The sequence below is a fragment of the Sorex araneus genome, chromosome 7, assembly GCF_027595985.1.
Source record: "Sorex araneus isolate mSorAra2 chromosome 7, mSorAra2.pri, whole genome shotgun sequence".
Lineage (NCBI taxonomy): Eukaryota > Metazoa > Chordata > Mammalia > Eulipotyphla > Soricidae > Sorex > Sorex araneus.
Genome location: NC_073308.1, coordinates 61,604,873 through 61,619,223, shown reverse-complemented (window position 1 = coordinate 61,619,223; position 14,351 = coordinate 61,604,873). Strand labels below are relative to the sequence as shown.

The window sequence follows — 14,351 nt, the reverse complement described above, 5'->3', positions numbered from 1 at the left end:
CGGATCGGAGTGACAGGCCGGGCCGAGCGAGCCTGCGGGGGCATCGGCGGGCGCGGCCAGCCCCAGCCGGGCGTCGGCGGGAGCCAGGTGGTGCCCACGCCCCCCGGGGGAGCGGGCGCGGGTCGGCGCGGCTGCCCTTGAAGCTCCTTCCTTTGTGGATCCCGGGCGCAGGGGCGCGCGGAGGCGGCGCGGGGCGGGGCTGCAGGCCCCGGAGTCCCGGCCGGGCGCGCGCCCCCGCTCCGCGCCCCCCGCGCTCCCCGCCGCGGCCTCCCCACCCGCGGGCCGGTGGGTCCCCGCTCGTGCGGCGATCGGCGGGGGTGCGGGGAGGCGGGGGCCCCGGGGCCTGGGGCCCCTCCCGCGCCCCGCCCCCCGCTTCCTTCCTGCCCCGCGGCGGGCGCCCGAGCTTTGTGTGCGGCCGTGGGCCCGAGGCGGGGCCGGCCGGGGGAGGCGCCTGGGGGGGCGTGGGGCGCCCCGCCCGCCCCTTTTAAGCGGGCCGCGGGCCCACCTGCGCCGAGAGGGCGGGATGCCGCGGCCAGGTGCGCGGGCGCTCTGACGACCCCCGCCCCGCGCCGCGCCCCTCCCCGCGCGCGCGCCGACGCTCCCCGGCCGGGCTGCGGCGGGCTCGCAGCGGCCGCGATGGCCAGTACCCGGAGCATCGAGCTGGAGCACTTCGAGGAGCGGGACAAAAGGCCGCGGCCGGGGTCGCGGCGAGGGGCGGCCGGCTCGTCCGGGGGCGGCGGGGGCTCGGGCCCCCGGGGGAACGGGCTCATCCCCAGCCCCGCGCACAGCGCGCACTGCAGCTTCTACCGCACGCGCACGCTGCAGGCCCTGAGCTCGGAGAAGAAGGCCAAGAAGGCGCGCTTCTACCGCAACGGGGACCGCTACTTCAAGGGCCTGCTCTGCGCCATCTCCAGCGACCGCTTCCGCTCCTTCGACGCGCTGCTCATCGAGCTCACCCGCTCGCTGTCCGACAACGTGAACCTGCCCCAGGGCGTCCGCACCATCTACACCATCGACGGCAGCCGCAAGGTCACCAGCCTGGACGAGCTGCTGGAAGGTAGGCGGGCAGGTGCCGGCCTGCGCGCGGCAGGTGCAGCGGCCGCGGCCCGGCGCGCGCGCGCGCCCGCCGGCCTGGGGTGGGGGTGGGGGGGCGCCTGCGGGCGGGGTGTGTGTGTGTGTGTGTGTGTGTGTGTGTGTGTGTGTGTGTGTGTATGGGGCGGGGGGATGTAGGGGTTTCTGGGCGGCTGAGGGTGTGGATGGTTCTGTCAGCTTTCTGGGCGGTGGGGGCACCCCCTTCATGCTACTTGCCCTTCCCAACAGATTCGTCTTAATCCTAGGGCGCTTTGGTGACTAATGATAGGACTGTTTCTTTTCTTTTTTTTTTTTAATTTCGAAGTGCAAACTCTGCAAAAGTGGCTCTCCCTGAGGCATGGGAGTGACCATGTTTGACCGCCCACTCCACCCCGTTCCCCCATGCGGCCCCCGGCGACCCCGTTGCACTTGCTGTACTCAGACACTAGGGCTGGAAATAGTCTATGAGTGGGCTTTCCTGCTGCTGAGAAGTTACATGCGGGCAGGAAGGGTGTAGACATGCTTCCCGACTTGGCCCTGCACGTTGGATCACTGGGTGCTTAAAAAAATTAAAATGCTGGGCTGGAGGGATAGCACAGCGGGTAAGGCGTTTGCGTTGCACGTGGCTGACCCGGGGTTCAATTCCCAGCATCCCATATGGTACCCCAAGCACCAGGAGTAACCCCTGAGCATCGCTGGGTGTGACCCAAAAAGAAAAAAAAATGCTACCTGGACCCCCCCTGACCCCCCCCCCAAGAAACTTGGATGTAATAGTCTTGGGATGTGGTCTGCAGGTCTGGAGTTCTGAAAGACCTCCCAGGGCCTGGGAATGTACAGCCAAGGCTGGGCATCCCTGTGCAAGGGGTGTTTGCACATTTGGTGGGTAATGAGGTGAATCATGGTCCAGCTCTCCGCCCCTCCCCTCCCGAGGCGGCTGGTTAGGATGATGAAGGCCATTGGAATTAGCGTTTGGGGCCTATTACAAATTACTCATCCAAGAGGGCTCACTGCTTTCCTCCACGGGGTTGCTCTGGTGGTGTTGTCTCCTTGAAGTCCCAGAGTAGCCAGGACACGGCTTCTCTCACCCAGAAGGCCAGGTGCAGGGACAGGTGGCCCCGAGTTCTGCTCACCTGTGGGCTCTGTTAGGGCACATGTAGGAGAGGACATTGAACTTGGAGCCAGTTGGGATTTTTCTTTTGCTTTGTTTTGTTTTATCTTGTGTTTCTCTGGTTCGCTCTGAAAGCATCATTCCATTTTGCGGTTACAGGTCACTGCTGACAAACTGATCGGAGCTGTGATGAGTTCTTTGTAAAAACATTTTTTTTTTAACGGATTGAGTGTTTTACAATAGTTCTAATAATGGTTTCTCGTGCAGGTCATTCCATCAGCACACCTCTCACCAGTGTATGTATCTCCCTTTCCCAAGGACCCCATTACCCATCCTTCTCACCTCCCCTGCCCACCCCCAACTCACTTGTGTGGATCAGTTCTCCCATTATGTTGCCATTGGCGCTTGGTTCCTACCGTGCTGTCTTCAGTCCCACACCTGAGACTGTCCCTTTCCTTCTGACAAACTTACTCAGTATGTCCGCTAGTTCTATCCATGTTGCTGCACGTTGCATGATTTGCTTCTCTCTTAGAGCTGCGTAGTACTCCACTGTGTATATACCCGCTGAAGAGTTCTGAAAGAGGTTGAATTGCTCTGTGGATTCTCAGTTGCCACTAGTTTTTTCTGCCTTGGCTGGAGGAAGACTCAGTTAAAGTAATCTCTGCAATGGTGTGTGTTTGTGTGTGTGTGTGTGTGTGTGTGCGTGTGCACGCGCGCGCGCGCCTTTGCATATTGCCTGTTGTGTACCTTCCTTCCTTTTGAGGTCTCCCAAGCAAGAGGTACTTGGGACGCCCAGGGACCCCACTGGCAGGTTCCAGCCATCCGGGTCATTTAATGCAAGGGCCCAAGGATGCACTGCTCGGGCCCTGGGAGTGCCTGGGATACCTGGCCCACCTGGGCATATGGGGACACTCCAGGGCTGCCCCCAGCAGTGCTCAGCTCAGGGGACTGTGGCACTGGGACCCTGAACGTTGTCCTGAGGGCGGTACTATTTCCTGGCCCATGTGTCTTATAGACTTGCTCAGGAGTCATTGATGCCAAAGTAGAATAAATAAGACAGAAGATACATTGTTAAGAAAGATACATTGTTAAAAGACTTCTTCCTTTGAAACAAAAATCCTGCTAGGGACTTCAAAGCCAGAGTTTTCTGCTTGACCCCATGTCAGGACAGCACCGGGTTGGAAGGATCAGTCTCCCATACCTTTGACCCAAGCTCATGAGATGCTGGGGTGGTCGAAGGACAGTCATTTTAGTATCCTTCTCTGAAGTGGTTTTAACAGTGTATCCACTACATGAAATTAATGTAGTGCAAAGATGAATATCATCAAAAGGGAGATGATAAAAATGACCATCAGCTACAGCGCAATAGCCTCTGAGTTGATTGCTGCTCAGCTGGGGCCTGGCTCTTTCAGTCTAACTCACACTGTAGTTTAACTATCTGTCAAAATTTAACAGGTTCCTTCCAATCACTAGTTCACTGATCATTTGGGGAGGATGGGAACCATATTTACATTCCAGATCACATTACCACACTATGATAAATAATGAGATCGTCATAACACAAATATTTGCACAACCAAAATGTGTCCCTGGTCCAGACAATCGGTCGCTTGTTTCACACAGTGTTCAGTGTAATGAAATGACTTCCAAAGAAGAAAATTTATGCCCTCCTTTTGTCATAGTGGAATTCTCTTTGACAATGGATCTTTGTTTAGATCTTGAATTTCCCACAAAATGGATGGAGTGCTTTGTTGCAAAGCAGTTTTATGAAGGATCATAAATGTTCATTATCAACCATGCAAGAATCTTAATAATTTTAACCTTCAGTTAAAGTGGTTTGATGATTCAGATTTATCCTGCCGAAGAGTTAACCAGTTACTTGCATCCATAAAAATAGGTCTGTGGGGTTCCCCATGTTATCAGAGTTGGCTGCCTTGTTTTGTGTAGTTCATCAATGTAAGGGTGTTTTACATCATGTTGTATACGATTGTCTGTCTTCCACCCCCAGTGAAATTTGCAGTTTATTGTTTTTCCTAAAACACTTTTTGAAAACATTCTTGGTGAAAAACAGAAAGTTATGACTCAGCCAGCATCCCTCAGAGCCCAACCCCATTGAACTCACAAAAGATCTTTGCATGGTCCAGAATTTTTCCCTACTGCCCTTGACCTTGAGAGTCTCTAGAGACTAAAAACTGTTCTGGAATTGGTCGGGACTCCTGTGCACCACAGCCCAGAGGTGCCCGTGGTGGACAGCCACTGAGTGGATGCTGGGAGTTGCTCCCAGCAGTGCTCAGAGGATCATGTGATGTTGGGGATTGAACCAGGGACCCCCACATGCAAAGTGGGTGCACAGCTCAGCTCATCTCTTTATGTAACTTTCAGTGGTTGGAGCTTCTCAGAGAAGACTCCGAGATGCAACAGTCTATCCTGGGAAGATTAGCTGGAGCTTCTAGAAACCCCTTTGATGGACATCTGTCAGTTGAGGTCCCGCTGACTCATTCCTCGTTTTCCCTTCTCAGAGCCAGTCAGAACTGCTCTCCGCTTACTTGCTTGTTCCAGGACCTCTTGGCTCCGTTTGTGGCACTGTGCTATTCCGAAGAGGGCTGGCCCAGGGTGGTAGGAACAAGGATGGCTGCGCCCTGCTACCTGCCCTGTTCTCTGGGCCTCGTCCTTCCTGTTGGGCTGGAGGCCAGTAGGTTAGTAGCAGTGTCCTCAGGGGATAGACCTGTGCCCTGCCCAGGTGGTTGGTACTCGGTGGGGAAGACCCTCACTGCCTCCCCCACCCAGAACCTGCTCTTCGGGAATTGATGACACCGCACAGAGCTCACCAGGCAGGGAGCGGGCGATGTGGTTCCGATAAAGTGTGTGCCAGGGCCCCCAATACTGCTGGCTCCCTCTCTGCATTCTGCCAAAGTGGAATGCCATTCCCTGTTATTTCTACCCCTCCTCTGTCAGCAGGAAATAGCCTACAATTAAAATATTTCCGCCTGCCTAAGAATTCGGATTATTTTATATCTTGGGCTTTCTTTGTGCCACACCTGTTGGTGGTTGGGGGTTCTCCCAACAGTACTCATAGGATCATGTGGTGTTGGGGGCTGAACCCAGGACCCCCACATGCAAAGTGTGCGCTAAGCTCAGCTCATTGAGCTCCCTCTGACCCTGATTTGATTTTTTGGTTTGTTTTCAGGTCAACTCCAACAACATTATTCGGGGCTTATTCTTGGCTCTGTGTTCAGGAATCAGTCCTGGTGGGAATCATTTTCATGAGACCATACGGGGTGCTGGGGATTGAACCCAGGTTGGCCATGTGCAAGGCAAGTTCTCTATCCACTGAACTATCACTCTGACCCCACGATTATTTAATAAGTCATACTTTCATTAAGTTAACTCAAAGATTCACACGAATTCACTTAAGTTTATGAAAAATATGGTTCTAAAGAAAGGAAGTGTGTGAACTTTTTTTTTTTTTTGGCTTTCTGGGTCACACCCAGAGATGCACAGGGGTTACTCCTGGCTTTGCATTCAGGAATTACTCCTTGCTGTGCTCAGGGGATATATGGGATGCTGGGAATCAAACCTGGGTTGGCCGTGTGCAAGGCAAATGTCCTACCTGCTGTAATATCGCTCCTGCCTCAGTGCTTGAACTTTCTTATGTTCGCTTACTAAACTTACTTTATTGAATATATGCGGTTAAGTCAGCCTCTGAAGATACTAGCCAAAATAGTCTCTCTTAATAATTTGGGTTCTCTCTCTCTCTCTCTCTCTCTCTCTCTCTCACCCTCCCTCCCTCCATTCTTCCTCCCTCCCCTCTCTCTTCCTCTCTTCTGGGTGAGTGCCAGGGATCTGACCCAGGGACTCACAGATGTGAGGTGCAGCTTTACTGAGCCACATCTCAAACCCACTTGAGCGTCATTGATTTATTTTGGTCAGGGTAGTTTGGGGACCATACTCAGTGGCACTCTGATGGGTTTCGTAGGGTACTATATGGTGCCAGGGATCAAACTCGGGTCTCCTAAATGCTGAGCATGCGTGCTAGCTACCGTTGACCTATCTCTGTGGCTCCTTGAGAGAATTTTAAAGTAAAAAATGAGTCTTAGTAAGAACAGGTGATAAGTTTCTGACCTGAAAGATAAATTTTTGTAGTTGTAAAATAAACTAAGCTCTTGGAACTTGTTATAGTGAAGAGAAAAATATAAAGACATGAGTTATAGAATATTTGCACATAGGTGTAAAAAGCCGTATTAGAAGCTAGAGAGTTGGTACACTGGGCAAGGAGCTTATGATGCACGTGGCCAATCCAGGTTCGATCCCCAGCATCACATATGGTCCTCTGAGCACTGCCAAAAGGGATTCCTGAGTGCAGAGCCAGGAGTAATCCCTTAGCCTCAGTGGGTGTGACCCAAAACAAAAACAAACAGACAAACAAAAGAAAAAAACAACAACCCCACATCATATAAAGAGTAGTAGACATTAAGGACATATGTGGTGATTGGATTTGGCAAGGGAATGCTGGTGTTTAGGATGACAAAGATGGCAAAACCTACCAGGAGACTTCTGAGTTCCTTAAGACCTGTCTCAAGTGTGTGTTTCAAGTAATTGCTGATCAAGGACGTACTGTACACACACACACACACACACACACACACACAAACACACACACACGTACACGCACATGCACACTGAGGGGGGGAGGGAGGGAGGGAGAGAGAGAGGGAGAAAGAGAGAGAGAGACAGAGAGAGAGACAGAGAGAGAGAGAGAGAGAGAGAGAGAGAGAGAGAGAGAGAGAGAGAGAGAGAATCCCCGCTGAAGTGCAATAAATCAGGTGACAGTGAGGAAGGGCAGAAGGACTACAGTGAACTAGAGTGATGGAAAGTTCCCGGAGAAATGGATATTTGATCCAAGACTCGAGGTTGAGCTTGTAACTCTTTCCTCAGCTTGCTCACATTTTCTTGGGCTTTCCTAAAGCATTTCGCTTTGTAACCTAATTAGTAGTGTATGGGTCTGTCTTTTGCCCAAACCTGAGAACAGTGCAGGGTCAGGAAGCTCAGACACACGATCAGTTCACTGCACACATAGCCTAGAAAGTAATTTTGACCCTAAGTCCATGGCAACCAAGGCCTGTCTTGTATGGGTTCAGCTTAAATGTGGCTGTCCCTGTGTTTGTGAAAATAAATGCTTTGAAAAATTGAATCATACTTTGGATGAATCCAAAATTAAAAGAGAAAATGTAGTTTTAAGAGTTGAGGAGAGTCTGTGCTGACCTGGTAGGAAGAATTGGCTCAGCACCTGAATCCATGAATCAATTGTTTGCTTCATTTCTCTTTCTGAAAATAAGGAAATTCAGATGAGCAATACTGCTGCTGTGGGTGATGTTTCCAGAGTCAAGAGAAACTTCCATGAAAAAAATTGACAATTATCATAGTTTTTGCTTCTCTGTCCTAACTGCCTTCATCCCCAGCTCTTGAGGCAGGCTTCCAATCATGGACCAATTCTCTGGCTCTTGTTTTTAAGGTCCTTGGATTGGATATTATTCTCATATTATTTTTTTTAATATCCCCCAAATCAGTACCACTCCTTCTGTCTCATTTCACTCAGCATGATAATCTCCATGTCCATCTATTTATAAGCAAAGTTCATAACTTCCTACTGCAAACCTGAAAGTCAGAGAGAGAGAGAGAGAGAGAGAGAGAGAGAGAGAGAGAGAGAGAGAGAGCCTGCTATAGAGTATAGAAACAAGCTGGGGGGTGTGTGGCGGGAGGGAAACTGGGGCCATTGGGGGTGGGAAGTGTACCCTGGTGGAGGGATGGGTGTTGGAACATTGTATGACTGAAACAGGACCATAAACAGCTTTGTCACTGTGTATCTCACAGTGATTCAACTAAAAAAATTACAATTAGGGGCTGGGGAAGCTGCGGGGAGCATTTCTAGGCTGGAGCATGGCACGATGTGAAAAGAGATGCACATTCCCTGCGGTTCTCAACAAGGAAAATGGCCATGATGGTCCTGAGCCCCGAAGTTACGGAACTAGCTTTCTGCGGTCATCAGCGGCTCCCAGGGTATCGGCCCCTGGCTGGTCTCTGTCGCTCCATCTCCACCTCCCGCAGTCCGCTCCTCTGCTGCTTCAGCAGATCTTTATCCCACGGCACTGGTCCTTGATTCGCAGCCTTACTACCCATTTCTCTCGTCTTTTTCTGTAATGTTCTGAGTTGGCGGAATCTCTCCCCATTTTATAAAAGGGAGAAGGGGAAGACCCAGAAGGAAGTTAAGGAACTGTCCCCGTGGGCCAGTAGTCAGAGGCGAGGCTGGGATTTGAGACCTCTCTCCTGGGTTCTGCACATGTCTCTACTGTCCGTGAGGATACGGATCCAATCCTGAACCCGGAGCTGACAGAAGTCCTAATAGACGGACCGTCCAGGGCGTCTTCACGGACTCCTCCAGGTCCCACCTGCTGAATCGTTTCCATTTGTGCAATGACGATTGTAGGAGCTCATCAGTCACTGAACGCAGTGTCCTCCGCCCCTGCAGGACAGGGGCATGTGGAGTCTGCAGAGTGACTGGCTTCACCTTGATATCGCCTGGGAAATGAGAGGTAGGGTAGGTGATTGCTAACGCCTTGCTCTTCTGTTAAATTCGGTGATTGTGGGCCCAGATGTATGGTAGCTCCACAAGCCAGGGTGCATTGTTTTTTTTATATGCAGGAAATTTGAGTTTAATCCATGAACATGTGGCTACTTCAAGTACCACCAGGAGTGCATGACCCTGGATCCAGGAGTAGCCCCTGGGTACTGCTGGGTTTAGCCTGAAACCAAATATAAATAAATAAATAAATAAATAAATAGGTAGTTAAGTAAAGTTCAGTGATCTTGGAATCTTCCCCTTGGAGTGAGAAGGAGAAATGATAGGATTCTGCCTGATGACACGCCTTCCTAACAGTTGGCATGGTTTTATAATGAGATGTGGTGGCACAAATCAATGCAGACGAGTTCTTAGTGTGCGTTTCAAAAGAAAGTGCAGTTGCACATGCGAGGGACTTGAGCATTCGGTGGCCGAGAGCTGTTCCCCTGGCCGGCCCATGGTGATGGATGGATGAAGGCCAATTGTAGTCGTAGTTTTGGTCATAGCCCCAGTCATCGTAGTTCCATCATCCCAGTCTTCTTGTAGACCTCCAAGTCCTCTACTTCTAGTCCTTGTTGTCATCTAGTCCCCTCTTACCCCTTACAGCATAGTTAGTAGAAACCATGAAGGGTGGGGTACACATAGGTGGGGTTGAGCATTGTCATAATAATAGAGGCAAAGCTACTCCTTCAGAGGAAGTTCTAGGAGATTAACTCAAGGACAAAATCTTCTCTGAGGGTTCAGCACTCTAGATTACTAGGAGATCTGCTCAAGGGTGGGATTCCATCTAGGGTGTATTGCTTTCTCTTTCCTCGGCTGGTAATCCATTTAAACAGTCATAGTGAATATAGTTCTTATAATATTTCTAGTCATTTTGTATGGACACAAAAGATATATCAAGCTTAAAGTTGGCTCTTCCTGGGGTTATATATCCCTTGCGTTATATATCCCAGACCAGTTATGATTATTATTATGTCCTCAGGCCAGGTTAGTCTTTCCTAACCCCAGCAGGGTCCTTATTCAGTTACTTCTTTTTGGGTCATGACAGAATTTGTCCATGACCATGTTCTTAACATATTATACTTCTTATGGTGCTTAGCTTGTCCCTGTCCAATGCCAGGGTAGCATATAGCTTGCCCTGTGTCCATCCATTCCCTCCATTGGGACCCTGCTTTTGAAGTGCTAGGAACCAAGGGCAACTGAGGCTTAAGCCAATTAAATGGATGGATGCCCAGGAATACATATTATTTGGAGTCAGTTAACTCCCATGTTAAAAAGCATAGCACGAACTGTCTTCCTGTGTCTACACAAAACGGACATTGCTAAATAAGCCATGCAGATGACATAAAGGAAAGAGAAAAGCAATATAGGATTATTAGTGCCGGATAGAATTGGCTGTGCCTCAGGGGCACTGTTGTAGGAGTAGCTGAATAAGCCTAAGCTCCCTGCGGGAGGAGCAAGGACAACCCAGTGTTACCCAACACTTAGAACCTTGATCGTCTCCAGAAGAGAATCTTCTCCACAGAGTGTTTTTTCAAAGTGTTTAATTGAATCACAGCAAAATACAGTTACAAAGCTTTCATGTTTGAGTTTCAGTCATACGATATCGAACCCCCATCTCTCCACCAGTGCACATTCTCCACCACCAATGTCCCCAGTATCCCCCCACCCCTTCCCACCCCTCCCCCTGCCTCTATGGCAGACAATTTCCCCCCTACGCTCTCTCTACTTTTGGGCATTACGGTTTGCAGTACAGAGACTGAGAGTCCATAGAGTGTTCTTAGAAGCGAAGGAAGCAGAATACAAGCTCGCTGAGGATCGGGGTCTTAGTCGTCTCCTTCCTTCCTGTCTGCGGAATGAAACGAATCTTTCTGGAGCTGTCTCCCAGCCACGGTCTCTCACCTGCTTCATCTGCTCTAAGAACTAGTAAAAGAAAAATTGTTGGACAATTACTTCTGGTTATACTTATGTTCATGGACTGGAGCGATAGCACAGTGGGTAGGGTGTTTGCTTTGCACGCAGCCGACCCGAGTTCGAGTTCGATTCCTCTATCCCTCTCATAGAGCCCGGCAAGCTATCAAGAGTATCCCACCCGCATGGCAGAGCCTGGCAATCTACCCGTGGCATATTCGATATGCCAAAAACAGTAACAACAAGTCTCACATGGAGACGTTACTGGTGCCCGCTCGAGCAAATCGATGAACAGTGGGATGGCACTACTACATTCCTACATACTTATGTTCTTAAAACCACTAAAAGAGAAGCAACTTGAGAAATAGCCTGGTGTCAGCGCATCTCTTTTGACTTTAAAGATCAAGGCCAATACCGTAAAGGTTTTCCCATGAATTTCACAATGTATACAAAGGAGCAAAGCCTGGCTCAGAAGTGGTGCTTTCGCAATGGTCTTCGGCCGCTTAAATCCAAAGATGAGCCCAGTAATTGGCCTTTCCCAGCATCAAGCCACTGCGTGGACCACCTCAGGTCCCCTGTTCCAGTGGCTGTCCTTCAAGGTCTGGGACACTCGTGATTTCATCTCCTGTCCCAGCCATTCTCTCAGCATTACATCCTTTCTTGGGCCAGCATCCCATTCTTTAATCCTTCCTCACTTGCACTGATTCCTTTTAAGGCTTTTCCATTATTTATCACCTGCTTAAAACTGGGCCAGGTCTTTCTCTTAGCTGCAAGCTCAGGAGATGGAAGGAGGCAGGTGTTCAGGCAGGATCTCAAGCAGATGTGGAAACCGTTGAGATTTTTACCTCTGCTTAGATGACGAATCATTTGAGGGATGGCTCATATCTTCATTATGCTTGTTTATGTTTATGTTAAGATCTTATGTGTGCAAATAAGATCTTAGAAGCCTGGTGGACTCTTCTCCATATTCTGTGTGTGTGTGTGTGTGTGTGTGTGTGTGTGTGGTGCTTAGGGGACCATGTGGCGTGGTGCCCAGGCTCTAACCGAGGCCTCCTGCATGCAAAGCACGCACTCCTCAACTATCGAGTATCTCCTGACTCTCTTGGTATTCTGAAGGGTGCAGTATTTCTCAAATGTCCGCACTGATTTGGCGTACTTAAAAATGAAAAACATAATAAAAATCTAACAGCCAGTATAGAAACACAGTGTGTCTTTAATTGAATTGTCACTTAAGCATTTCTACACTTGATCTTTGCCAAAAGACCGAGAAGCAATGTCATTAAGTATTTCTAAAAATTGAAATAGGTATAGAGATCTCAACACTGATATAACCCAAGCAGATTGTATAAGATGCAAGCAATTTCTGCAATATAATAGTTTAAATTTTAATTTTTGGTCTGTGAAACAGTAATGTGAAAGCTCTCTACAGTCAGTTGAAATTTTACTTTGAATTTTGCTTTTTTGAAGGGCCAGTGCACACCTAGCAGTGCTCAGGGATCACTCCCAGTAGTGCTCAGAGAACTACATGTGGTGCTGGGGCTCAAATCCAGGACAGCTACGTACACAGCAAGTGCCTTAGCTCCCATCCCATTCCCTTTTTCTCCTTTTTGATCTTTTCTGGAGTGAATGATAGGGCAGTCAGGATCTGTCGTGATGACAGGCAGCAGCCGTGAGCCTCTGCTCCCATGGTCAGCCCCGTGGTCAGCCAGGTGACCGGGGCAGCAACTGACTGGTCCTCTACATTTTCAGCCTGCAGACAGGTAAAAATAAGAGAAATATTTTGTAAGCCAGAAAGGCAGGACTAAAGACTCTTCTTTATAATAAGAATAATCACACATCAATGAATAGCATCACTATGGTCCATGAGTGTATTCAGTGGCCGTAACCTTTTTGTGGACTGGCGGGGAGTTGCTGTGGACCAGCACAGGTCAGCGGACCTGTGGCTGAAGAACCACTGTTGACAGACTTTCTTTGCCTTGCAGGGCAGGTGGTATGGCCGCAGTGGTGTTTAAGTTTATGCTCTTGGTGTCCATAGATACTCCCCCTCCTCCAAGTGCCCAAGACTCTCCCCCAATGTCTAAGTGTCACTTCTAGTTCTTCTCTTCCTGTTCCACCCCTGCCTGGTGACCTCCACTCTGTATTCAGAGTCTAAGGGTTTGTGTCATTAGATACTGACCGTTCTTTCCTTGCTCTTTTTATCCCACCTCTGAGTGGAAGATCAAATGTTTGTTCTTTACCCTCTGAGTTAATTTACTTAACCTGACTCCTCTTAGCTCCATCCAAGTTGGAGCAAAAGGCAGGATTTCATCATTCCTTATATTTTTATTTATTTATTTATTTATTTATTTATTTATTTTTGGTTTTTGGGTCACACCCGGCGATGCACAATGGTTACTCCTGGCTCTTCACTCAGGAATTACTCCTGGCGGTGCTCGGGGGACCATATGTGATGCTGGGATTAGAACCCGGGTTGGCCCCGTGCAAGGCAAACGCCCTACCCGCTGTGCTATTGCTCCAGCCCCTCATCATTCCTTATAGATTAGCAGTATTCTGCAGCTTATTCCTCATTTCAGGGCAGTACATAATAAATCACATGAAAGACTCAAGAATCCATCACAAAATAGCCTGTGTGTTAGATGATTTTGTGTTACTGTGGACTGATGTAAGACATTTCTGTTAGGCAAGGCTAAATATGGTGTTTGGGCAATTAAATATAATAAATGCATTTTTGACTTAGAATCATTTCAACTTGCAGTGAATGGACTTATGGAGAAATAACCCCGTCATAAGCTGAGAATGATCTCTCTCAAAGACTTCTTAACCAGTGAAAGTGTGATGGCAGTAGGAAGTTACACATGCTATTTGCTCAGACTCAGTTGAGCAAATAGTGACCATGGAACTGAATGCTGTGTTCAGTGGGGCTGAATTTCAGAATGCCATGTGATGAGTCAGTTTTGCACTGTTAATGAGACTTTTGTCCTAGCCTTAGCTTGTGGGGAACATGTCTTCTACATGCATTAGATCTCTCTTGGCAGGCAGGCTGCTTGCCTTACAAATGGCCAACCCAGGTTCAACCCCCAACAACTCATAGCATCCCCCGAGCACTGCCAGGAAGGAGTGATCCATGAGCACAGAGCCAGGAGTAACTCCTAAGCATTGCTGGATATGCCCCCTACCTCTCAAATTAAGCATTGCTGGGTGTACCCCCACCTATCAAATAAAACAAAAACCAAACAATAACTCACCTCTGTTGCCTCTATTACTAATTCCCAGCAAAGTTACGCCAAGGGGCTAAAAGATTGAGGCCATGGAAACAAAGCAGACCCTTGAAACTCGGTTTATTTATTTTTTTTTAAAATTTATTTATTTTTAATTAGAGAATCACCGTGAGGGTACAGTTACAGATTTATACACTTTTGTGCTTATACTTCCCTCGTACAAAGTTTGGGAACCCATCCCTTCACCAGTGCCCATTCTCCACCACCCGTAAACCCAGTGTCCCTCCCACCCTCCCCAAACCCATCTCCCCCCCACCCCACCCTGCCACTGTGGCAAGGCATTCCCTTCTGTTTTCTCTCTCTAATGAAACTCGGTTTAGAAGCCAGCAGACTTGGATGAAATAGCACTGTCGTCCTGTTGTTCATC

General features: G+C 49.1%; 1 protein-coding gene across 4 annotated transcripts in view; it reads left to right on the top strand.

The window, feature by feature from the left end:
• The first annotated feature begins 497 nt into the window (after positions 1-497).
• The window catches only part of DCLK2 (doublecortin like kinase 2), a 149,170-nt gene continuing 135,316 nt past the window's right edge, over positions 498-14,351 (top strand). For all 4 annotated transcript variants that reach the window (XM_055144439.1, XM_055144438.1, XM_055144437.1 and 1 more), the window contains exon 1: positions 498-1,057. In XM_055144439.1, the coding sequence (XP_055000414.1) occupies positions 637-1,057 (421 nt within the window). In that variant the 5' untranslated portion in view covers positions 498-636. The remainder of the gene's footprint in view (positions 1,058-14,351) is intronic.